The sequence below is a fragment of the Elephas maximus genome, chromosome 20 (assembly GCF_024166365.1).
Source record: "Elephas maximus indicus isolate mEleMax1 chromosome 20, mEleMax1 primary haplotype, whole genome shotgun sequence".
Classification (NCBI taxonomy): domain Eukaryota; kingdom Metazoa; phylum Chordata; class Mammalia; order Proboscidea; family Elephantidae; genus Elephas; species Elephas maximus.
Window position 1 is genome coordinate 33307134 of NC_064838.1, and position 26998 is coordinate 33334131.

At 44.3% G+C, this 26998-nt stretch overlaps 1 protein-coding gene across 1 annotated transcript in view; it reads left to right on the forward strand.

Annotated features, from left to right (window-relative positions):
- The first annotated feature begins 9119 nt into the window (after positions 1-9119).
- Positions 9120-26998, forward strand: part of LMCD1 (LIM and cysteine rich domains 1) — an 81686-nt gene continuing 63807 nt past the window's right edge. The window contains exon 1 of the mRNA XM_049861949.1: positions 9120-9283. Within this exon, the coding sequence (XP_049717906.1) occupies positions 9242-9283 (42 nt within the window). The 5' untranslated portion in view covers positions 9120-9241. The remainder of the gene's footprint in view (positions 9284-26998) is intronic.

Below are 26998 nucleotides of genomic sequence, written 5' to 3' on the forward strand. Positions count from 1 at the left end.
CCTTCTCCAACTGCAGTCACTGTCCAATATGGTAGCCAGTAGCCACATACAGCTATTGCACACTTGCAATGTGGTTATTCCGATTGGAGATGTACTATAAATGTAAAATATACACCACATTCCAAGACGTAGCATGAAAAAAAAAAAAAGTAAAACATCTCAATAATTTTTGTCTTGACTATATGTGGAAATAACATTCTGCATATACCATATTAAATAAAATATAAAAATTTCATGTTTCAGAGTCCTAGTGGCTGAACGGTTAAGTGCAACGCTGCTAACCAAAAGGTTGATGATTCTAACCCATTTAGTGGCTCTGTGGGAGAAAGACCTGGCGATCTGCTCCTGTAAAGGTTACAGCCTAGACAACCCTGTGGGGCAGTTCTACTCCATCGCATGGGGTCACTATGAGTCAAAATCGACTCAACGGTACCCAACAATTATGAATTTTAAAATTACATATGTGGCTCACATTATATTTAGTTGGACTGCATGATCTACAACTTCCCATTGTTTTCAGAACAGAATTTATACTCTGGTTTAAGCGTTTCACTGGGTTTGGGTTTAAGCGTAGTTTACAGGGTCCAACGTGATCTTATCCTGCCTACCTCTCTCAGTCATCCTCCCTGTCCCTCGGTACCTTCCAGCCATACTGACCTTACTGCTCTCTCAGACATACCAATTCCTTACCCTCCTCAGGACCTTTGCATTTGTAATTTCTTCCTTCTGGAGTGTCCTTTCCATGGTGACTCTCTTCATAGCTGACTCATTCTCCTTCAATTCCACTGTCACCTCCTGAGTCAAGTCTCTCTGGGCCACCTGACCTAAAGAGGCCACATCTAGTGCCTCTCTCCTTCACTCTTCCATTTATTTCCTCCTTAGCACACTTTCCCAACCTTAATTTTCTTACCTAACTATTTGTTCACCTGTTCAATACCTGTTACGCACCTTACTAGAAAAGAAGCTGTGTGAAGGCAGGGACCTTCCCTGATTTACTCACCATCGTATCCTCAGCTCAAAGACTAACCCATAGCAGTTGTCAATGAAATATTTGTTGAATGGATAAACGAATTAATGAATGAGTATGAGTCTCAGAGTCAAAAATCTCAGTTCAGAAAAACCCAGTGATAATGATGACAATGACTTCATCCTAAAGTGCTGTCTTCTTTTTCCTGTAACAAATCCTCAACAGTCATTATGGGAGGCTGTGTGGTACAATTGAAAGGACAAAGTGTAGAGTTGCTTTTGTTAGCTGCCATTGAGTCAGCCCCGACTCATGGTGAACCCAAGCACAATGGAATGAAACACTGCCCGGTTCTGCACCATCCCCATGATCATTTGCAGATCAGACCGTTGTGACCAAAGGGGTTTTCACTGGCTGGTTTTTGGAAGTTAATCACCAGGCCTCTCTTCCTGGTCTGTCTTAGTCTGGAAGCTCCGCTGAAACCTGTTCAGCAACATGGAAGCCTCCTCTAATGATGGGTGGAAGCTGCGCATGAGGTGCACTGGCCAGGAATTGAGCACGGGTTTCCCACGTGGAAGGCAAGAATTATACTACTAAACCACCAATGCCCCCAATCTGGAGTTGTGCTCGTTGTTAGTTGCTGTCAAGTCAGTTATGACTCAGGACAACCCCATGTGTACAGAGTAGAACTGCTCCACAAAGTCCTCAAGGCTATAACCTTTTGGAAGCAGATCACTAGGCCTGTCTTCCAAGCACCTCTGTGTGGGGTCAAACTGCCAACCTCTAAGCTAATAGCTGAGCACTTAGCCATTTGTGCTACCCAGGAACTCCCAATGTAGAGTCAGAAGTCCTAAATTCAAATTTAGCTCTGCCACTTAATAGCTGTGTGAACTTGGACAAGGCCCTTGACTAATCAAAATCTCTGTTTTATCCCAGAGTGGTTATCTTAAAGTTCAAGTAAGGTAAGAGATTTGTCAACCAGAAAGCTCCAGTTTTAGTTATTACACCACCACGTTCTTGAAGGGTAGGGGTCTTTTTATTTACCTGGACGTCCCCAAGCACTTGGCCTAAGGCTGTTGTTGTTGTTAGGTGCCGTTGAGTCAGTTCCAACTCATAGTGACTCTAAGCACAAATGAATGAAATACTGCCCAGTCTTGCGCCATTTTCACAGTTGTTGCTATGCTTGAACCCATTGTCACAGCCACTGTTTCAATCCATCTTGTTGAGGGTATTCCTCTTTTTTGCTGATCCTCTACTTTACCAAGCATGATGTCCTTCTCCAGGGACTGATTCCCCCGATAACATGTCCAAAGGTTCGTTCTTTTGGCACTCCATGGTACATTCAATATTCTTCTCCAACACCACAATTCAAAGTCATCAATTCTTTTTCACTCTTCCTTATTCATTGTCCAGCTTCGTGTGCATATGAGGCAATTGCAAACACCAGAGCTTGGGTCAGGCACACCTTACTCCTCAAGGTGACACCCCTGTTTTCAACACTTTAAAAAGATCTTTTGCAGCCAACTTTTCCAATGCAATGCGTCTTTTGATTTCTTGACTCCTGCTTCCATGCTGTTGATCATGGATCCAAGTAAAATAAAATCCTTGACAACCTAAATCTCCTCTTCCTTCACTGTTATGTTGCTTATTGGTCTGGTTGTGAGGATTTTTGTTTTCTTTATGTTGAGGTATAATCCATACTGAAGGCTGTGGTCTTTGATCTTCATCAGTAAGTGCTTCAAGTCCTCTTCACTTTCAGCAAGCAAGGATGTGTTATCTGCATAACGCAGGTCGTTAATGAGTCTTCCTGCAATCCTGATGCCCCATCCTTCTTCATATAGTCCAGCTTCTCGGATTATTTGTTCAGCATACAGATTGAATATGTATGGTGAAAGGATACAACCCTAATGCACACCTTTCCTGACTTTAAACCATGTAGTATCCCCTTGTTCTATCTGAATGACTACCTCTTGATCCATGTACAGATTCCTCATGAGCATAATTAAGTGTTCTGGAATTCCCATTCTTTGCAATGTTATCCATAATTTGGTATGATCCACACAGCCTTAGCATAGTCAATAAAACACAGGTAAACATCTTTCTGGTATTCTCTGCTTTCAGCCAGGATTCAACTGACAACAGCAATGATATCCCCGGTTCCACGTCCTCTTCTAAATCAGGCTTGAATTTCTGGCAGTTCCCTGTCAATATACTGCTGCAGCCACTTTTGAATGGTCTTCAGCAAAATTTTTCTTCCATGTGATATTAATGATATTGTTCGATAATTTCTGCATTCAGTTGGATCACCTTTCTTGGGAATAGGCATAAATATGGATCTTTTCCAGTCAGTTGGCCAGGTAGCTGTCTTCCAAATTTCTTGGCATAGACCGGTGAGCACTTCTAGCGTTGCATCCATTTGCTGAGACATCTCAATTGGTATTCCGTCAATTCCCACAGACTTGTTTTTTACCAGAGCTCTCAGTGCAGCGTGGGCTTCTTCCTTCAGTACCATGGGTTTCTGATCATATGCTATCTCCTGAAATGATTGAACATCGACCATTTTCGGTATAGTGACTCTGTGTATTCCTTCCATTTTCTTTTGATGCTTCCTGCATCTTTTAGTATTTTTCCCATAGAATCCTTCAGTATTGCAACTCGAGGCTTGAATCTCTTCTTCAGTTCTTTCAGCTTGAGAAATGCAGAGCATGTTCTTCCCTTTTGGTTTTTCATCTTCAGGTCTTTACACATGTCATTATAATACTTTGTCGTCTCAAGCTGCCCCCTTGAAATCTGTTCAACTCTTTTACTTCATCATTTTTTCCTTTCACTTTAGCTACTTGATGTTCAAGAGCAAGCTTCCAAGTCTCTTCTGACATGCATTTTGGTCTTTTATTTCTCTCCTGTCTTTTTAATGACCTCTTGCTTTCTTCATGAATGATGTCCTTGATGTCATTCCACAACTCGTCTTCAGTCATTAGTGTAAAACGTGTCAAATCTATTCTTGAGATGGTCTCTAAATTCAGGTGGGATATACTCAAGATCATAATTTGGCACTCATCGGTTTGTCCTAATTTTCTTCAGTTCCAATTTGAACTTGCATAGAGTAATTGATAGTCTGATCTGCAGTCAGCCCCTGGCCTGTTCTGACTGGTGATATTGAGCTTTTCCTGTGTTTTTTTCCACAGATGTAGTAGATTTGATTCCTGTGTATTCCGTCTGGTGAGGTTCATGTGTATAGTCACCGTTTGTGTTGATTTAAAAAGGTATTTGCAATGAAGAAGTCGTTGGTCTTGCAAAATTCAACCATGGGATCTGTGGCATCATTTCTGTCACCAAGGCCATATTTTCCAACTGCTGATTCCTTCTTCTGTGTTTCCAACTTTCACATTTCAATCATCACTAATTATCAGTGCATCCCGATTGCATGTTCGATCAATTTCAGACTGCAGAAGTTGGTAAAAATCTTCCTTGTAGGTGTATGGATATTATCCTATCACTGACAGCATTGTACTGCAGGATAGATCTTGAAATGTTCTTTTTGACGATGAATGCAATGTCATTCCTCTTCAAGCTGTCATTCTCGGTATAGTAGGCCATATGATTGTCTGATTCAAAATGACCAATACCAGTCCATTTCAGCTCACTAATGCCTAGAATATTGATCTCTATGCATTCCATTTCATTTTTGATGATTTCCAATTTTCCTAGATTCGTACTTTGTACATTCCAGGTTCTGATTATTAATGGCTATTTGCAACTGTTTCATCTCATTTTGAGTTGTGCCACATCAGCAAATGAAGGTCCAGAAAGCTTGACTCTACCCATATCATTATGGTCGACTCTACTTTGAGGAGGCAGCTCTTCCCCAGTCATTTTTTGAGTGCCTTCCAACCTGAGGGGCTCACCTCCTGGCACTGTATCAGACAATCTTCTACTGCTATTCATAAGGTTTTCACTGGCTAATTCTTTTTGGAAGTAGACCACTGGGTCCTTCTTCCTAGTCTGTCTTAGTCTGGAAGCTCAGTTGAAACCTGTCTGCCATGGATGACCCTGCTGGTATTTGAATTCCAGTGGCATAGCTCCCAGCACCACAGCAACACACAAAACCCCACAGTATAAAAAACTGACACATGGGGGTGGCTTAAGGCAAATGCCCCAAAACTGCTTGAAGGATGAATGTACGCACCTTATAATCCCCACCACAACAAGTAATGAAGCTTGGGGAAATCAGATCTCTCTGATGTACCACTTTGGAAAAGATACCCCTTTTTCTTTCAGAGAGGCTAAAAGGACCACGGAGCTGGAGTGGGGCTGAGGGACAATGACCAGATTTACCCCATTTTCCAGAATAGTCCCAATTTGTAATTGTCTGTCCAGATGTCCAGTCAAGTCTCTTGACTACAAGCCCACAGAATGTTTGGGTGAAGACTAGAGTTTAAAGGTCTGAGTCAGCATCTTCAGCTAAGAGGAGAGAAAGCTCTAGTAGGAAGTGGGATCACCTCTCTGCATATAACAGGTCCTTCTCCAAAAAGGAAGGAATGGTCTACCCCAAGCATTAACTCCTCATTCTCACATTGTGAGAAACTGTCAAATATCTGCCTCCTTAATTGTACCTTGAAGCCCTGGTGGCACAGTGGTTAAGAGCTCAGCTGCTAACGAAAAGACTGGCAGTTTGAATCCACCAGCCACTCCTTGGAAACCCTATGACACAGTCCTCTTCTGTCCTATAGGGTCACTATGAGTCGGAATCGACTCAGCAGCAATGGGTTTGGGTTCTTTTGTTTGTTTGTTTTGTTTTAATTGTACCTGGTGCCAAGGGTAAAAATAAGGAAAGGAGAAGAGGACCCTTTGGTTAGAGATAAACAGTGTTATAGTTAATAAAGTTAGGATTAATCAGGGGAATAATGATTTCTCAAGATGAGGCAAGGAGGGTGGCTGGGAAGAGTGGGAAATGACTTCATTGGAAAGGCTTTTGCTGAGTTTGAAAGGAATAAAGCTCGCCTTTGTTATTCTCCTGGCTCCTGCTCCCATGGCGCTAAAATATAAAGGCTTCTGGCATGACATCTGAGTTTAGCACTGTATTGTTCCCAAGGTTTGCTACTAAAAGGGCTCTTCACCTGGAAACCTCTCCCTGTCTAGGCTTCTGTCAGCCACTGTTCATTTACATACTGGTTTATCATGCAGCCCACCTGGGAATGTGAACAACCTGGACCGGGTGTGGCATTACTTCATCTATCTATTACCGCTGTTATGGGTTGAATTTTGTCCCCCCAAGATATGTTGAAGTCCTCACCCGCAGTACCTGCAAATGTGACCTTGTTCAGAAATAGGGTCTTTGCAACGTTATCAGTTAGGCTGACAGGAGGTCATATTGGAGTGTCAAAAAACTCTCTGTGGTTGAGTTGATTTTAACTCATAGCAACCCTACAGGACAGAAGAGAACTGTCCCTTAGGGTTTCCAAGGCTGTACATCTTTACAAAAGCAGACTGCCACATCTTTCTCTTGCAGAGCATCTGGTGGGTTCGAACAGCCAACCTTTCAGGTCACAGACAATCACTTTAACCACTGTGGCACCAGGGCTCCATGCTAGAGTAAGGGAGGTCTTAGTCTTATATGACCGGTGCCCCTATAAAAGAGAACAGACACAGAGACAGGGACACAGAGGGAAGAACATCATGTGAGATGCTGCAGCTGCAAGCCAAGGAGCACCTGGAGCTACCAGAAGCTAGGAGAGAGGGGGGCACAGAACAGATTCTCCCTCAAAGCCTCAGAAGGTATCAACACAGCCGTCACCCTGACCTCAGACTCCCAACCTTCAGAACTAGGAGACGATACATTTCTGTTCTTAGAAGCCGCCCAGTTTGTGATATCTTTGGTACAGCAACCCTAAGAAACTACTACACACACCTTGCCTGCTCCCTGCTGATCTGACGTCAGAATCCAACATTCATTCGTTCAATAAATGCACACTGAGCATCTATCACACGATAGGTACTGAGGGTCTAGCTGGGAGCAAGACAAACATCAATTACAGCAGAAATTCACAAAAGAGGAAAAAGGCCACCCTTTGTCTTAGAAAAGGGGAATCACAAACTGAAAGCTCTTTCCAGAAATGTGAAGAAGGAGTCACAATTTGGGATCATTGGTCAAGATTTGAGACTGCTGGAGAGGATGTTGTGTTAAGAACTAACTTGCAAAAGGAGTTAGAGAGAAAAAGCTTCCAAAAAGAATGTTGTAGAATGTGACTTGCACACCCCCTCCTCCATCAGTCCATGATGATGTACTTTGAGATCACTCTTCATTCTCCCTGCCACTGAGTTTTTATTTGAGCCCACCTGTGCCCTGGTTTCTGGCACGGGGCCTGCCAGCGTAGGTTATAGGACAATCTCAGGGCAGACAGAGGAGTATTCTCTGCAAGATAAATGAGGCTTGTGTTTAATTCTCTGTCTGGGCAGGGAACCCAAGTCTGTGCAACTGGATCAAAACAGAGGTATGGATTTAGAGGCCAACCGCTCAGCATAGCGAGGGAAGGCCTGGCCGACTTTCTTATACAAGTAGTTATGTCAGATGTTGCACACTTCATCCCAAAGATTTGAGAAATCCACAGGTGTGATCTCACCTGTCCAGGCCAGTGTGACCCAAAGTATCTCAAAATGCTCATTTCCTACCTTCTTAAGGTGTGCCTCTTCCCCCCAGATGAGTTCTCCTTCTCACTCTCTCAGGTGTAAAGACTTGCTGAAGAGTTCAACTTTGGGCCAGCGACCCTCTCTGATCCTATCTCCTCATCTATAAAATGGGAGCAAAAATACTAATAGCCTAATAATAACCCCTGAGGTGATTGAGGGACTGTGTGAGAGAAATGAGAAAAGGAGTGTGAAGAGCTTAGTAGCTGGTCCATGGGAGTGGTGATACATATCTTAGCATCAATTAAATCAGAATGGTGTTCTCTTCCTCAGGGGGTAGTGGTGGTTCAGTGGTAGATTCTTGCCTTCCATGCAAGAGATCCGAGTTCGATTCCGGCCAATGTACCCCATGCGCAGCCACCATCTCTCTGTCAGTGGGGGGTTTACATGCTGCTCTGATGCTGAACAGTTTCAGCAGAGCTTCCAAACTAAGATGAACTAGGAAGAAAGGCCTGGTGATGTACTTCCAAAAATCAGCCAATGGATTCCAAATGTCCGATCGGAAGCTGATCAAGGGGATAGAGGAGGACCCAGCAGCATTTCATTCTGTTGTAAATGGGGTCGCCATGTGTTGGGGACCAACTCAATGGCAGCTAACAACAACGAGGTGATTATAAGGGATTATGTCAGAGAAGTGGGAGAAAAAGAGTGTGAAGAGCTTACTAGCAGTCCCCAGGAGTGACAGGTACATCTTAAAACCACCTATAAAATCAGCACAGTAATCTTTTCCTCATTCAGTTGGGCGAATTTATGTTAAATCAAGTTATGAGAAGGCAGTTTAATACTTCATAAACGTTAAGTTTAAAAAAAAACCCTAACACACTGGGATCATAACTCATTGGTACTTACTTGGGGGAGGGTTTGCAGGTCGCATTCTAGGGCTTTCTCTCCTATTGGAGGCTTTTTTCTCCTTAAAGCCTCCTTCAATTGAGTTTACTCATCCTCATTTCCAGGAATTGCATCTCCTCTCTGGCAACTACAGAACTTGCTCAGGTTTGGGAGAAGTTAGCTGGCTGAGTCAACGCTTCCGCAAACCACCTGCCTCACCCCGCTACGACAAAGCAGAAAGGGTGGGCAGGAGAACGCAGCTCGGGATTTATTTTTGGACCCAGCTCACTAAAAATACCCCAGCATTCCCATTTGATCACTCTCCCTTTTGACCTGAATGGAGCGCGGCCACGCAGCCGCGCGCCCCACCCTCTGCCCCTTTCCTTTAAAGGAGAAGGGCGTGGGGACACATTCCTGCGGCTCGCGGAGGGACAGATGTAAGCCACCCGGGATGGGGTCGCGGCCGCACTTACGTCAGGGCGGCGCTGTGCTCGGCGGGCCACAGAGCCACCCAAGGGATGGGGGCGGGGGGGCGGAGGAGAGCCTCGCGCTGGGATTGGCTGGCCCAGTGCGAGCGCCCGCTCGGATTGGCTGGCGAGGTTTTAGAGGGAGTCCCGCTCTCCAATTAAAGAGGCCGGGGCGCGTCCGGCTGCGCGCAGAGCTCCTCCTGCCGCCAGCGAACTTGGCCATTCAGTCGCGGTCCCAGCTGCGCGCCTTCGTGCCTCCGCCTGGGAAGCCGGCGCTGTTTCCCCAGCCCAGAGGAAGATGGCAAAGGTGGCTAAGGACCTCAACCCCGGAGTTCAAAGGGTGAGCTGCGATCTGTCTATATTTACCTAGATTCTTTCTTTCCCTCACTGTTTTCCTCTGCCATCCAGGGAAAATTCATTAAATTCCAAGACTTCACAGAAAACCAAACAGTTGGGAATAAATTTTGAGCTAACAGACGCACGTCCTCAAATCTCTTAAAAGCTGCTGTAAGGTATTTGCATTTGTGATTTACTTGACGATGCTAATTAAAATTTAATTCAGGTAAAAAAAATTGTGTTAATCCTATGGTGGCGCAGTGGTTAAGAGCTCGGCTGCTAACCAAAAGATCAGCGGTTCGAATCCACCAGCTGCGCCTTGCCTTGAAAACCCTATGGGGCAGTTCTATTCTGTCTATAGGGTCGCTGTGAGTCGGAATAGACTCGAAGACAAGAAGGTTTGGGTTTTTATGGTCTGTAGGGAAAAATAAATCCTAGCTTCTCCTCTCCCTCTAACGTCCTGTGGTTGAGGTAAGAGTTGGAGGAAATAATATTTACCTACAAGGAATCTCCCTTTTTACTTTTTCTCTAGTCGGGTTTTTTTTCTTACCCCCTTGGTTTGCGTTTTTGCTTTGTTGTCATCCCCAACACACACACACACACACACACACACACACACACACACACACACACACAATAGCTTCTTTTAGTTGGTGATATTGGCAGTGGCAGCAGTTCCAACACAAGGGAACTAATTTCTGTCCCCAGGGTCTGCACGTTTCCCTTTCAGGAAGGGCTGGCCAGGAGCCCAGAAGGTCACGGGTAAACTGCAAGGAGGGGGGCCTGCAGCTGTCCCTGTAGCTCCAGCGCTCCCCACTCACCTGAATGCAGTTAGAGAGAACACAGGCTGGAGACTTAGAGGGCATGTCAGCAGGAAGGGGGCTGAGACACAACCTAGGCCAGCACCCTCACTTTACAGACAGAGAAACTAAGGCCCAGGGTCACAGAGGGTTGGCTCCAGCAGGCAGCAGAGTGTAATGACAGCCTTAGAAGAACTGCGTTCAAACCCTGGCTCTGCCACTTTCTAGCAGAGCAATATTGCCCAAGTCACTTTTCTGAGCCTCAGTTTCCCTGTTTCTAATGTGGAATGACAATTCCCACCTCCCTCCCATCCTCAGTAACAAGTGGTGGGGACCCTGTGAATTACCCTCCCAAGTCAGTAATTTCTAAACTCTGATTTCAGGGGATTTAGCCTTGCAGGACAAAGTCCTTCTTAGACAGCTGCATTCAAAATAAAAATGCAGGCCCGCTACTTAGAGGCAGAGCATTCACACTGACCTATAGCTGAGCCCTTGCGCCAACCCCACATGAAGAGTACAGTGGTCCCTTCTGAATCTGCACACCAAGCCACATTGAATCAGGGCATCTCTCTGGAATGTACCATGCCAGGTTGCGTTTGCCAGACTATTTCCAGAATCAAGTCATCTCTCCTTCTATGGAGTTCTGGAGCTCCATAGAAGACCTTTATACAATACTGATTGATTTCTACCTAATAGTGAACTATGGACGCACTGGTCTTATTTCACTGCACATCTTCCTGAACTCCTTGAGGACATACCTTTCTTGCTGATCTCTGTTCAATACAGTACGCTGTACACAGCGGGACTCAAAAAGCTCTTAAGCGAACGACTTTTATCTGTCCAGCTAAGACCATAGCATTTTCATGTAATACATTTTATGCATTATAGTTTTTTAACTTGTTGTAGCACTGGGATATTTGTGTATCTAAACTGCCGCCCCAAATTCAGTTGAGGTAAGAGAAGTCAGGGCTAAGATAGCAGAGTCCCTCTGTGCTCTGGGTATTTTTACTACAAGTTGGTTCATGGTTAATGTGTGAAATGAGACAGGATATGTGGAAACCACCCTGCCTCACCACAGGCTGGAGGCTCCTGCTTGTAGAAAGCTTTGTTTTTATTTTCCTTTGCAGAGGAGAGTGCAATTATCTGGATTAAAGGTGGAACATGTTCTTCTTCTTGTCACCTTCTCGTGCCAACTTCCTTGGCCTGCAAAGGGTTTATTTTCCATTTAGATCCAATTACAGGCTTAGAGAAAGAATGTGGTGGGTAGAGATGAAAGGGTGGATATTTTTTACCTCTTGGGACTGTAACAATCAGAAGGAAGATTGTGGCTTTGTAGGTTAACTCATGTGTTCAACTCCAAACTGGAAGGGAAGAGAGTGGGAGAGAAGCTGCCTTTGTTGAACATTTCCACAATGATTTTAGTACTGTCTCATATCAACAGCATGCTGAAAAGCTTTTACTACGTATTTATTTTTTCAGTCTGCAACAGTGGGGTTTTTATAACGTTTGGCTTCAGGATACATAATCACGCTTAGACATTTTGAAACAATTTCATAGACTCTTAGAGCTGCAAGGGACCTATTTACAAAATGAGGATGGTTTAAAATGGCTTACAAGCTGTCTCACCTCCCTGCCGCCAAGGGGAAGGTGGTGCCAGGGATCCCCAGCAGCTACAAAGTCATAAAAAGGGCTTCAAGAGGAAGGTGAAATCCAGAAGCTGGGGGAGGAGTTGGAGTAGCCTTAGCGATCATCTAACCAACCCCAGACAGGCTGAGGAACTCACCATGGGTCACACACATAGTGGCAGAGCTCAGAAGCAGGTCCCCACCTTCTCACATTTGTACTAAGTGAAATGCTCCCACTGGCTATTCTTGAGCCATCATTTGTTTTTCTACTGGGAAAGAGAAAGATTCCTAGTACAGAGAGTGCCCTGCAGAATGGTGAGATTGCCAACATCCTTTGGTAACAAAGGGCCTTAAAGGCCAAATGCCATTGTTCTTGGTGGAACCAACCACTATTGTGGATTCGTTCTTTTGTTTTTAAATATATTTAAGAATTCTGGTTACCAGCACATGGTTTGGCCCCAGATCTGGGTTCAAATGTCAACTCCACCACTTTCTAGCTGTGTGTTCTTGGGCAAGCTAATTAACTGCTAAGTCTTTGTCTTCATCTGCAGCATCTATTTCCCAAGGTGGTTGTGATAATTAAATGAGATGACGTATGTAAAGGGAGCGAGCACTCAGTAAGAGTTAGGTATTGTTATTGTTGGTGGTGGTGACACATTTCATTGGGTTTATGAATGCTGAAAGGAGCCATTTGGAGAAGGAAAGACACGTTTTTATTTATGGCTGTCCCAACTGAAAGGTAACCAACTCCCATCCAGCTGAATCTAAGCCAGTTTGCTCAGCCTTGATAAGTTGGGACAATGACCCATCTAGTCTTCATTCCAGTCCAACAGATACAAAATCCACTTACACAGAGTTTCTCCTTCTGAAAATGGATCATCAGTCATTGAGCAAGTCACTGTAAAACTTTTGACCTGGAAGGGGACTTGGAACTCTTCTTCCTTTTTAGATAAGGAAACCGAAGCCCAGGAAGGTTGAACTCCTTACCCAAGTTGCTGAGAAGGTGTGCCAAAGCTGATGAGGCCCTTGGTTGTCGAGGAGTCATTTGCAGGAATTTAGAAAGAACTAGAACAAAGAGATCTAAAAGCACGCTCGCTGTGCCTGTGCCAATGGATGGACTCCAGAGGGTTCTATTTCTCACCCCTCAACCTGGTGTCCGAGGAGCATTAAATGATGGTATTTCTAAGTGCACCGCCAGAATCAGCTGGTGTCTCTCTCCACAGTTCCCATCAAGTCCTTGTCGGCTTTCCTGTCCTCCAGGTTAGGCCTTCCCTCTGTACTCAGCCCTTCCTGCTTTCACCTCAATTCCTGCAGCGTACAAAAACATTGGCACGATGCCTAGGCGAACCAATCCAATGTAAACACGGCCCTTCGAGAATTGTTGTTGGCTCCCTCAATCTTAAAAACACATTAAGCTGTCACCTAAAGACCTTAATAGCCAAGATATTGGAGACATGCCCATAGGTGTATAAGCAACCTAGTCCAAAAGAGAGCATTATTTAAAAAGAAAGAAAGAAATTATCCAATTGCCTCTTGAAACTCATTGCTGTTGAGTTGATTCCAACTCATGGCTACCCCATGTGTTACAGAGTAGGACTGCTTCATAGGATTTTCTTGCCTATAATCTTTATGGAAGCAGATTGCCAGGCCTTTCCTCCGTGGTGCTGCTGGGTGGGTCTGAACCCCCAACCTTGGGATTAGTAATTGAATGCAAACCATTTGTGCCACCCAGGAATCTCCGAAAATAGATGCTGAAGCCATCACTTTATAAATTGAAGATTCTTGTCATATGGTGCAGATGTTCTGAATATGTGGGGTTGTGTACTGGTGGTTGACTTTTGCCATTGCAACCATCACCCATGGTGGTGGGAGGCAGGGAAAGGCTTAATCACATATAATCTCTAGGCTTTATTTTAAGCCATCTCAGCTTCAAGGCCTTCTCTCAGCCCAGGACTGACCAAAATGTCTACAAGTAGGAAGGTAGAAAAATGACTTTGGTATTTGCCTCTGAGGATCCTGTGCCTTAATCTTCCCTCCATATTAACTGACCAAAGGTGACAAGGAAGAAAAAGGAGAATAGGCTGAGATCAGAAGAGGCTGTGGGCCTGGAAGGAGGGCCTTCTGCAAGGCTCGTGTGTGTTTGTTTCTTTCCCAGTCCCCTTCCACCCCTGCCTCCAGTGAACATAAGGTAAGGAGTACAGAGATGGTGGAATCATTCCTCCTGCAGCCTGGGGTTGACTGGGCTCCAGAGGAGGCATTTGATTTGACTTTGGGAAGAAGAACGATCTTTTCTTTCCAACTTACACGTTCAGAACAGTTGGTGTATTATAAAGTAGAGATTTGGTGTGATAAGTAACAGACCTTGAGAGTTTTTATCTCCCGACTGGTTCATCCAACACCATTTACAAATGTTTTATAAGTACAGATTTCTGGCCAGGTTTGAGTCGTTACAATGTTGTTATTAGTTGCCCTCAAGTCAGCTCTGACTCATGGCAACCCCACGTACAACAGAACAAACTGTTGCCCAATCCTGCGCCTCTTCACAGTTATTGCTATGCTCGTTGTGGCCACTGTGTATTTTGAGTGCCTTCCAACCTGGTAGCTCATCATCCAGCAGTTTATCAGACAATATTCTGTTGTGATCCACAGAGTTTCCACTGGCTAATTTTTTGGAGAAGATCACCCCAAAATTAATTTGTCTTAATCCGGAGGCTCTGCTGAAACCTCTCCCCCATGGGTGACCCTGCTGGTATTTGAAATACTGGTGGCATAACTTCCAGCATCCTAGCAACATGAAAGCCACCACAGTACAACAAACTGACAGACACGCAGTGGGTCATTGGACAGGTCACTTTGCCCAGGAAGTAGCACGACTTGGGGGAGAATCTAGGCTTCCTTCTGCCTCCAGTCCACTGGCCTTTCCTGCCCATCTCACATACCAACTGATTATGGCAAAACAGGCCTAAAACACAGCTCAACTGAGTGCAGATTTATGGAACAGCTTTTCAACACATCCAAAATGAAGAGACAGCTGCTGCTGTTTAAGTGCCTTCATTTGGAAATACCCCTCCTCCCATTTCATTTGATAACAGGAAGAGGCTTTGGCTGGCAGCGTGAGGGTTGTCATTATCTTACCAGGTGCAGGGTAACCAGCCACTTCTGCAGGAGTCCTTCAGGATCACTAAATATTCTTACTTCACACGGATTAGCCTGGGTGTCCTAAACCCATCTTGGAGATTCTCACGTATCAATAACACATATTTGCAGAAGCCCTAGAAAATGCTTCTGTGATTTTAACACTTGTATGGGAAGCGTGGCATAGTGGTTAAGTGCTACGGCTGCTAACCAAAGGGTCAGCAGTTTGAATCCGCCAGGCGCTCCTTGGAAACTCTATGGGGCAGTTCTACTCTGTCCTATAGGGTCACTATGAGTCGGAATCGACTCGACAGCACTGGGTAATGGGTGGGTATGGGAAGCGTTAAGGAGCCCTGGTGGTGCAGTGGTTAAGCACTCAGCTGCTAACCAAAAAGTCGGTGGTTCGAACCCACCAGCCCCTTCTCGGGAGAAAGATGTGGCAGTATGCTTCCATAAAAATTACAGTCTTGAAACCCCTATGGGGGCAGTTCTGCTGTGTCCTATAAGGCCGTTATGAGTCAGAACTGACTCGATGGCAAGGGTTTTTTTGTTCTGTTTTGTTTTTTTTAGAAAGAGTTGGAGTCCCTGGGTGGTACAATCAATTAAGTGCTTAGCTGCTAACCAAAAGGTTGGAGGTTCAAATCCATCCAGAGACACCTTGGAAGAAATGCCTGGCAATCTACTCCTGAAAAAATCAGTCATTGAAAACCCTACGGAGCACAGTTCTACTCTGACACACATGGTGTTGCCGTGAGTCAGGGTCAACTCTACAGCAGCTAGAGTGGCTACAGAAGGAGTTGAGCAGGAAGCTGGTTCTTGTATGTGCACTTAGACTCTTGTAGTGGCCTCAGCTCATGCTTGGTGTCTAATCCCAAATATTTGATGTGCAAATTCAACTTTGTTTTCACAAAAACAGAAACAACAATGCAATTGTAAAGCTTCATAAAACTCTCAGAACAACTCCTTGGCTTATTATCTGCTCTTTTATATGAGGAGAACCTTTTACTTTTTTTCTCAAATAGGACATATTTGGTCTTAACTTTGATCATCTCTTTGGACTCTTGCCTTCCAAGGACTCTGCAGGAAGACTTACCTGTCCTTTGTTTGGACAGACAAGTTTGGGAAAAAGCAAAAGAGAGGAAGGAAAGGCATGTCTTGAGGATACACACGATGCTTGACACTTTCTCATATTAAGGACTACCTTGCAACAATATTATTGTCATTTTTACACATGAGTAAATTAAGATTAAGAGTTAAAATGGCTTGCCTAAGGCCAAATGAGGAGTACCTGGGTGATGCAAACGGTTAAGCACTCAACCACTAGCTGAAAGGATGGCAGTTCAGACCCATCCAGAGGCGCCTCAGGAGACAGGCCTCAAAGACCGTGCAGAGTAGTTCTGCATTGCACACACGGGGTCACTATGAGACATAATCAACTTGCAGCAACAAACAACAACACCAACAAGGCTGCATGATGGAAGGTTAGCAACTCAAATCCAGCCCTCTCTGATCCTAAAAGTTAAGCTCTTTCTAATCCACAAGAAGCGAGAAGGCATTTATCAGGTAGAGAGGGAGTGCATTGATTCCTACAGACTCCACACACAGATCAAGGTCTGCCCACTCATTTTCTAAATATCTTCCTTTCCTGATCTCTCTGGGTCACTACCAGGTGTGTACTGGCACCCATACCAGGTCAAAGCCATTTTTCAGGTCTTTAACAAGGGCTTTCTAGATTTCTCCTGGTCTGCTAGCAGGCTTCTAGAACTCTGTGGATAGGAGGCTGGTAGAGAGACCTTTTAAGGAATCATACAATATCACCCTGAAAATTGCCTAAGAAGCAGTGACACTTAGAAAAAAAATCCTAGAGATCCTAGTCCCAGAGCTTCCAGGAAATTCTATCCTGGAGACAATCTTGGTCTCTGGAATGTACATCTCTACATGCCTGGTCAGCCTGACTCATGGTCTACCCATAACATGTGACTTGGGACCAAGCAAAACACTGGGCCCAGGCCCCTACCAGGACATGCTTTAAAAGGAAATAAGATTGCTGAGGGTGAAGAAAACCGAAGTCTCCATTTGGCAAGCCACTGGTTGGAAGGACAGAGGAGAGCTGGGTTCCAGACCAAGGCGGCTGTTTCAAATCCAGATGATTTGTTTATGGTTTGATTTTTTTTCTTCTTCTTCTTCTTCTCCTGATTTAAAACACTGGATCTTTTGTAAAAATTGTCTTGGGAGAGAAGTGAGAATTAATCATCGCACAAAATTGCTGAGTGGAATCTTGTGATCTTCAGATTGAACCCCTTCATGAGGGCTGGGGGAAAAACGACACACCCCAGGTTTACAGTGGACATAACTGAGCAGTGCCAGGTCCAAGGTATGCTGACTCACAGCATCTCTTACGAATGAAGCGGAAAAGGGTGTCTTCTCTATCCTGCCACTCTCACGCGCAGTGCCCTGATTCCATGTCAGCCTGCCCCTCGTACTGCAAACCTCAGGTCAGAAGAACATTTTGGCTGTGGACTCAGCTTTAGCGACAGTGTTCAGAGGCTGCTTCGAGAAGCGGTTAAGCACACACTGCCTTAGTCTCCTAGTGCTGCTGTAACTGAAATACTACAAGCAAGTGGCTTTAAAAGAATTGAAACTTATTTTCTCACCGTTCCAGAGGCTAGAAGTCTGAATTCCGGGTACTGGCTCTAGGGGAAGGCTCACTTCTGTCCTCTCTGGGAGAAAATCCTTGCCTCAGCTTTCTAGTCCAAGCGGTTCTTGATTCCTGGGTGATCCTTAAATGTGCTCCTGTCTTCTGCAGTTTGTACTTGCTTGTCTTTGTGTCTAAGCTGCTTCTTGTAACACACAGGTGATGAGATTTAGGACACACCCTCCACTGATATGGCCTCATTAACATAACAAAGAAAACTCTGTTCCCAAATGGCGTTACAGGGGTTAGAATTCCAATGCGTATTTTGGGGGGACACAATTCAATCCACAACACATACCTTTGGAAGCCTAGGGACCTAGATGTGATTTACAGTTCTACCATTTGCTAGGTCTGCAGCCTCTGCCAAGTGGCTGATCTTCTCTGGACCTTAGTTTTAGGCTCCTCATTTGAGAAATGAGCAATAGTTTCGCCTCATTCTTTGGACCTTTTAATAAGACCTGTAAAGTGCGTCGTAAGCGTCAGCAAATGTTGCCTTTTGCTATTATTGCTATCCCCTCCCATCCACACAACAGAAAAATCCCGTGGCTCCTTATTTGCTGGAATTGGAAGACCAAGTTCAATCTACCTACCTCACATGTGGCTTCTAAGATATTAGATTGCAGAACCTTCTCTTTGTAGCTAAACTTAGATCTAGCCATAAATACACTCAGGCCATATCATATGCAAAAATCACGAGAATGGCAACAATTTGCCGTGGGTGTCTGGTTGCTACCCTTCAAAGACAGCCCTCTCTTCGCTGGGTACCTGTCCTTGGCTCCAGCTGTGTGATCTTACATAGGCACTTATCTTCTCCGAGCCTCGGATGTCTTGCTTATAAGATAATTGTCACACATTCCTTCAGTTAGCAAGTATTTCATGAGCACCTGCTTGCTCACGTAGTGCTACGCCCTGTGCTGATGAAAAGGAAGATTTGATCCTGACCACGTCCATTTCATAGTCGAGTGAAATTCATTTTTCAGAAAGACAGGAGACCAAAAAAGCAAACCCAAACTAGTTGCCGTCAAGTCAATTCTGACTCATGGTGGCCCCATGTGGGTCAGAGTAAAACTGTGCTCCATAGGGTTTTCAATGGCTGATTTTTCAGAAGTAGATCTCCAGGACCTTTTTTTTTTTTTCTGAGGCATCTCTGGGTAGACTCAAACCACCAACCTTTCAGTTAGTAGCTGAGGGCATAACCATTTATGTCACCCAGGGACTCCATAAAGGCAGGAGAAAGGCCAAACAATTTCTATGTTCTATTATTTGGGTCCTCTTTGACCCCTAGCCACCCACCCACACTCATACCCTTCACCTCCTTTCCTCCCCACCCTGATTTCCCAGCACCTTATCGAGCGACATCCCAATTCCAGGCATCTTCACACTGTGACAGTAGTTTGTATTTTAAAGAGCGTGAATGATGCAAATGGCTAATATGTTCAGCTGCTAACCGAAAGGTTCAAGGTTCAAGTCCACCCAAGAGTGGATTATCCAATAGGCAAGATATCCAATAAGAATGGTGCCTACCTTGCTTTGTTCATCCGTAGTGAACAATTTCACATTTTTTTTTACCACATCAAAAATTCTCCTTCTAGGTATGGCTGACATCTGTCTCTCTCCCAACTCCACAGCACCTTCCTATAGAATCAAAGCCTCTTTTTCAAATTTACAATCCCTGACAGGGGCAGATGACCCAGTAAACAAGGTAAGCCTGGGCTTACTTGTACTTGCTTACTAATCTGTAATGAACAACTTCACATGGGTTTCAATACATGAAAGATGTGGTTAAAAAAAAAAAAGTGAAATTGTTCACTACAGATGACCTGGTAAGCATGGTACTTACCGTGCTTACCTTGCTTATTGCATAGTCCACCCCTGACCATCCAGATGCACCTCAGAAGGAAGGCCTGGCAATCTACTTCCAAAAAATCAGCCATTGAAAACCCTACAAAGCATAGCACTGACACACATGGGGTCACCGTGTGTTGGAGTAGACTCAATACCAATTGTTTGTTTGTTTGGCTTGGTTTGGGGAAGAAACCACCAGAGACAGTGAGTGAGGGAAAGTCTGAGGCGAGCAGGACTGCTGGCCCTCTCAGGTCCCACCATAAATCCAGCTGCCTCTTCTGCCTTGTCACATGGGTGTGGTGGAGGCTGAGTCTTCTGTGCTCAACATATGTCCTCAGAGACTGAAATCTCCAGGCGACATCCTTCATGGTAGCTGTATCAGGGGCACTGGAGGGCAGGAGCTCAGGGAAAGGGCTCTTGGCTGACTAACGCCCCCATAAGAAACCTGCCCTTAAGAAGAGAGCATCTATTTGGGCTGTATGACTAAGTGGCATGCCCAGGAACTGATTTATGACACTGCCCACTGGAGTGACTGACCAGAGCTAATCCTTTGGCTGGAAGGGAAAGTGGATCCCAGCCCGCCCGTCTCCTGGAGGAGTGCTTCCACCCACTGAGGCATACCAGGGCACCCCCCCACCCCGCCCCCCACGAGCCTGGCTCTGTAGCTCGCAGTCTAGCAGTCTCCTCATTAATGAGATCTGGATCTAATGGGGGAGGGAGGAGAGAAGAAGGCAGTCAGTATTTGGGGGCTTCTTATTTTAGCTGTGGGTTGTGCAAGTGGTTAATGTGCTCAGCTGCTAACAGAAAGGTTGGGGGTTTGAGTCCACCCAGAGGCACCTCAGAATAAAAGCCTGGCAGTCTACTTCCAAAAATATCAGCCATTGAAAACCCTGTGGAGCACAGTTATACTCTGACACACATGGGGTCACCATGAGTAGGGTTCAACACCACGCAACTGGTATTTTAGAAGAACTATGAGGGGGAGACATTCTTTTTTTAAATCTTACTGGTAGGTAGAGGAGAGGTTTTTAACCAGGGGTCTGTGGATAGAATTCAGGTTCGAACCCACCAGCTGCTCCTCAGGAGAAAAGCCCTAGTGATCTGCTCCTGTAAAGACTTCAGCCTGGGAAACCTGGTAGGCCACTTCTGCTCTGTCCTATAAGGTCGCTAGGAATCGGAATCGACTCAACAGCATGCAACAGCAACAACTGAGATTTAGCATTGTCTGCAGTCAAAAGTAATGGCCACAAGCCCTGGCAGTACAGCAGCCCGTGTGTCTTTAACGCCAGCGGGAATCAGACATTTTCGCATCGTATTACGGCCGTGATAAATCCTCAAAGTGCCAATAATACAATACCCAGCCTGATTTGAAATAATGCTAATTAGATCCACTGCTAGATCTTGTTGCAAAAAAAAAAAAAAAAAAAAGATCTTGTTGCATATATGTTATTAAATCACAAATTTGTTTTTATACGTTGATACTATTTCAGTAATACTGTTTTCCTTCGTAATCCTGTATATTTTGTCTTAGGCATTCAAAACATCGTTCTGAAAAAGAATCTTTTCACGTCAGACAGACAAAGAAATTAAAAAATATTAAGACCCTTCCCTAAGCTAAAACTTTAACAGTATTATCCCCCCCTTTTTTTTTTCCTCTTGTCATGGAGTCGATTCCAACTCATGGTGATCCCATGTGTTATAAAGTAGAACTGCCCGTAGCATTTTCTTGGCTGTAATCCTTATGGAAGCAGACTGCCACGTCTCTCTCCTGTGGAGTGGCTCGTGGGCTCGAACCATTAACCTTTCACTTAGCAGCCAAGTGCTTTAACCACTATGCCACAAGGGCTCCTGGAGTAGACAAACTGGATTCAAATCTAATCTCTACCACTTATATCCTGTGTTACCGTGGACAAGTCATATTTCCTATAAGCTTCAGTTATCTTCATCAGTAAAATGGGCCTAAAAGTTATTATGAGAATTAACTAAAACAATCTCTTAAATTCTTAGCACAGTACTTGACAAATAGTAAACAAGTGTTGTATGTGAGCTATTATCACCATTAAAAGACATTTTGAGAGTGAAACGGTAAAAGTGAATAAAAACATTATTTTGATAAAACTTATTAACCACCTCTGATTTGCCCAACTTTAAGAATTTATTTTGTTCAAACATATACACCCGCTCCTCATTTATCAACATGGTTAGGGTCCAAAGACCAGGTTGTCATGCGAAAATCAGGGTTACGCGAAAATGGACAATGATCACATGCGATCGCAAAATGGAAGATAATTACATCATTACACAACTGCCACATTACGTAACTGCCAAACCACTGAGAATCATGGCCCAGCCAAGTTGACACATAACCTTAACCATCACAGCCAGCGTTACTCTCGCCTCACACTTTGGCATTTGTTACTGCCAGACATATGTCGTTAATGCACAAAATAGTCAGTAGATTTTTTACTATTGTCATAAATGTGAAATGTTGGATAGCGAGATATTGATAAGTAAGGAGTAGGTGTATTGCACAATTTGAAGGGGAGAAGTAAAATGAAAGGAATCCCCGAAGCTGATTTCAGGGAAGGGAGCAGTTAGTTAGGTCATCAAAGAATCACAGCTGTGCCTAAAGACCTTCCCCAGAGTGACAAACATGGCGCTCAGGGAGACCAGAAGAGGAAATACTCAACCTTACCTAGGAAGGTCAGGGAAGGCTTCCTGAGGAGGTGACATTTAAGCTCAGTGTTGAAAGACGAGGTTGAATGAACGGTTAGGACGGGGTCACATTCCAAATTTGACCCCCATATTCTCCAGCCTATTTGACTTCTAACTTGGGGAATACTATTATCCTTCTTGAACCATGGAGAAATACATTCCAATGTATCCACCCAGTCTTGGATACACATCGTTTCCCACCCCCCCCCCCCCCATCAGAGAACTTATTCCTCTTCTTTCTCAACCAGAACCCTTTGGGATGGCAGGAGAGCAGGCCTGCCAGGTTGGTGTGTAGAAAACCTGATCTGGCAGAGGCTAGAGGCTCACGCAAGCCCAGCAATGGAATTCCAGCAAACTCACTGCCATTGAGTTTGGATTTTTTCCGGGAAGACATAGATTCATTTTGTGACAGAGGAAGGGAGGGGAGGGAGAAAGTGATATGGTTTGGAAAAAAAAGGAATACACACACACAGAAACACACACATATATATCCTGAGCCAGAAGTGACAACCTATCACCCTATAGCACCTCACTCTTGTGAGATTCAGCCAATGAACGTGTGAGCAGAATCCTTAAACGCTATTTAGAATCAACAATGAACTATTACTGAGCCATAAGGAGAAAGGAAGTTCTGATCCATGCTACACAACATGGATGGAGCTTGAAGACATTGTGCTGAGTGAAATAAGTCAGTCAGAAAAGGACAAATGTTGTAAGATCCCACTTACGTGAAATGTCTGGAATAAGCAAATGTATAAAAACCCAAGTTTATGAGTGGTTACCAGGGGTGGAAGGGATGGGGAAAGAGAGAGTTATTGCTCAAGGGGCATTGAGCTTCTGTAAAGGGTGATGGAAAACATTTGGAAGTGCATAGTGGTGATGGTTGTACAACATGATGAATGTAATTAGTCACTGAATTGTACACTTCTAAGTGGGTAAAATGGTAAATCCATTGTCACATACATTTTTATATACAGATATACATTTTGCCACAATTTGTGTGCTCCCCAGGTTTTATCTTTAAGCTCTGAAGCCATTTAAATGACAGTTGTTATTGTTGTTAGTGCCTTCGAGTGGGTTCTAGCTCATAGTGACCCTGGGTACAACAGAACTAAATAATGCCAGGTCCTGCGCCATCCTCACAATTGTTGCTATGCTTGAGCCCATTGTTGTAGCCACTGTGTCAATCCATCTTCTTGAGGGTCTTCCTCTTCTTCACTGACCCTCTACTTTCCCAAGCATGACAACAATTAGAGGGAGAAAAATCCCAAGTAGGAACCCTTGATGAGCTGTCAGGAGGAGAATCAGCCTTTTAAAATATGGAAACTAGTTTAACAAAATCCAGAATCTTGCGTCTGAACAATTCTTTCTTCACAGTTCTTATTTCAGATAAGGTAGGTTCCTTCTGGCCATATTTTAGAGCAAAGAATGTCTTGTGAGGCACTACAGTGAAAAACACATGGTGTGGACATCGAAATGCCACTAGGAGAATTGTTCTTGACTTTTGTCAGTTGCATACGGTAAGTTAAACAGAAAAAAAAATATTCCAGATTGTTCTTTACCAATTATCTGGAAAACGAAATTACGGGGATTACCCCCTGTGCCTGCAAAGACCTGAGAGGTTCATGAACCCATGAACAAGCTCTGTTTCCTCAAGTCTGTCCTCCTATGCAGCTAACTGGCTCCAACAGCACATGGGGAACACACAACCTCGTAATAAGACTCATGGCTAATTACAGCAACTGTCAACACCAGCCTCTGCACCTTTCCTAGGAGCAGCCCAGGGCTGGGACCATCCCTGGGAAAATCATCATGCACTTACTTGAGTAATGCTTGCGCTGTATGTTTCAGCACTTAGAATTAATTGCTAAGAGGTGGAAAAGACCTTAGAGATTCTCTAGGTCTATTTCCTTGTTTAACAGACAAGGAAACAGACCCAGCAAGGTTAGGGAACTTGCTCAAGGTCACAGGACAAGCTAGTAAAAGAGCTAGGGATAGAATTCAGGGTTTCATATCATTTGAGGTTCAGAAAGACTTTTAAAACTTGTCCAACTACCCCATCCAAAACCTTGAATGTGAAATGAACTGGGCAGCCAGTGATGGGTCCCTTTTCCCACTACTACACTCTCCTTCCCCTAAAGTGATCTGCCATTTGTTCCTTGAACACTCTTTTCCTTCCTCACAAGCAGGCAGAGAGGGCCGCCTTCTCTATGGGCCCAAACTCCATCCATTCCTCAGTGCCCTCCTCCATGAAGCCATCAGTTCAGACCCAGAACACTCTCCTCTGAACAACTAGCATGGATTTCCTCTCTCTCACAGTGGACATTTAGTTTTCTGAATGTAACATCTGCAATCACTGCCCTGCCCTCTTAAACCCTGTAACAGAATGTTCCCTTTCCCCTGACACCTCCATTTCTAAAGACAGGAAAGGAAGAAAAAAAAAACACAGTTGTGATCGAGTCAATTCCAACTCATGGTGACCCCATGTGTGTCAGAGTAAAACCATGCTCCCCTGGGTTTTCAACGGCTGATTTTTCGGAAGTAGATCACCAGGCCACTGGGTGGATTCACATTGCCAACCTTTCGGTTAGCAGCCAAGTGCCTTAACGGTTTGCACCACCCAGGGACCATGACTTATTCATCTTTGTGCCCTCCCCACCACCACCGGAAAGCCTGGCATACAGTAAGAGCTCAATAATATTAGTGAGAAGAACAGGAAATAGAGTGGAATCAGGGAATAGGAGAGAGAAGTAAAGGTACCAACAAAGGTTAAAAGCAGCTTTGTTTTCCTTGTTGACACAGCCCAGGAATCCTGAGGGTCAGAAAAAGGGAAAGACAGAAAGAGACTGGAAGGGTAATGAGACAGACATAGAATAGAGCAGGTGAGACCATTATCCTCTTTAAGTACCCGCCAGGGACCCCCACACATGTTGCTTACTTGAGACCCTTCTAACTCAGAACCAAGATTGGAACTGGCAAGGTAGGACTGGAGAGTGGTGAAGGGGAGGGAGAACACCTTGGTAGTGTTCAGGAGGGATCTTAAGATGAAAAGGAAATGAAAGTGAGAGGAATAGGCACCGTTCCAAAGCAGACTCTGAGTTTTTGATGTGTGGCCCCAAGCTTTATTACACTCCTTCAAACTTGTCTGCACAAGGATTGGTTTTAGAATGGTGGGCGAGCCAAGCATTTATTTCCTTCCTTTTTTCAGACAACTAACTCAGACCTTTATCTGAATGTTGAGGCCCTCTATTTCTGACTGGAAGTCTCTTCAGAACAAACTCCAGTGGTTTCCACGGTGTGGGGAGTCAGTTGGCCACGGTCGCTGAACAACAGCAGCCACATTTCAGATGAGCTGGCCCTCCTGAGAGACAAGGGCAGGAGGGAGGGCTGGAAACTGGCTGAGATTTCATTCAAGCCACTCATGGTTCGGACCAATATCTACGTACTCCTTGAAGGATATTTATACCAAAATAAGGCCAGTGGAAAAGTTTCGTCTGCGTGGGTTTTAAGAGTTTTCCTCGGCCATGTCAAGCAAACTCAGGAAAGTAGCAAAATCGTTGCCAAGTCTAGGCTCTTTGAAGTGTGAGAAATTCTGAAAAGGCCTGGACCCATCATATTTCTCCTTATCCTGAAGACCTGGAGTTTGCACTCCCTTTGTAAAAATGCTTAGTATCAACACCTCTCACAGCTTTTAAATTCCAGCCGAGCCCTTGACACCGTGTGACCGCAAATACCCTTGAAAAAGTAGATAAGTCTTTTGAAAGTTTTGCTGAGTGAAATCGATTTGTTGGTTGGTATTTCCTCTTTTTAAAAAAAATTCCGGACAGTCCAATTAATCACTTTAATCCTCCTCTTTACTTTGCTGGTAGAGAAATGGCTGCACATTTTCTCCTCGGTTTTATTTGTCATTCCCCACTCCTCAGAATCAAAACACCAAAAACTTTAACCATGATTTGCCCTTGATGTGAGGGGTTAAAACAGAAGCCTTGCTCTTGCACTAGGCACATTAACTACTGGTTAGTGCAAACAGTTAATATGCTCGGCTGCTAATCAAAAGGTTAGAGGTTCGAATCCACCCAGAGGCACCTTGGAGAAAAGGCCTGATGATCTGCTTCTGAAAAATTCAGCCATCGAAAACCCTGTGGAGCATAGTTCTGCTTTGACACACATGGGCTTGCCATAAGTTGGAATTGACTTGATGGCAACTGTTTTGTTTTGTTTTTTATCAAGTATCGGCCATGTGCTAGTCACTGTGCTATGTAGGTTTTTCCTAATCCCCACACCACCTCCATTTTACAGATGAGTAAGCTAAGATTCAGAGGGATGAAGTAAATTGCCACATTTGCATAGCTAGTACTAATGAACTTGAATTAAATCTGGGGCATTCAATCCACGGCTCCCCCTCTTCCATCTATACCATTTCTCCTCTGTACCTAACATTTTTATAGTGTGCTAGAAATGTGGTCACTAGATCAATTTAGGTGGTACACAGACACTAACAATAGTGAGCCGTATTAGCCAGAAGCTGTCTCCCTTTTCAGTTCTTACATCCTTCTGATTATGTTAAGGCGAGAGTCTCCATCTGGTGCTAAAATGTCTTTAACACCTCATGAATACTTGCTCAACTTCCTTTTAAACAAATGGAGAGCCTTCAACAGGCAACAGTATCTAGCTGGAATTTAATGATATCGTTTTATATTTATTGTATGGTTGCCCTCTGTTCTGAATATACTTTAGGGATAGAGTTCTTTAACAAATAAGATTTTTAAAAGTAATTTGTTTAGGAAAACTACTAGGTAAATAACCACACAGACAGTATATGGAGGACGACCTTCGCAAAAGAGGACCGTGAGGTTTCATAAACATCTGAAGTTCGATTATCCCTGATCTCTGCAGCACTTTAC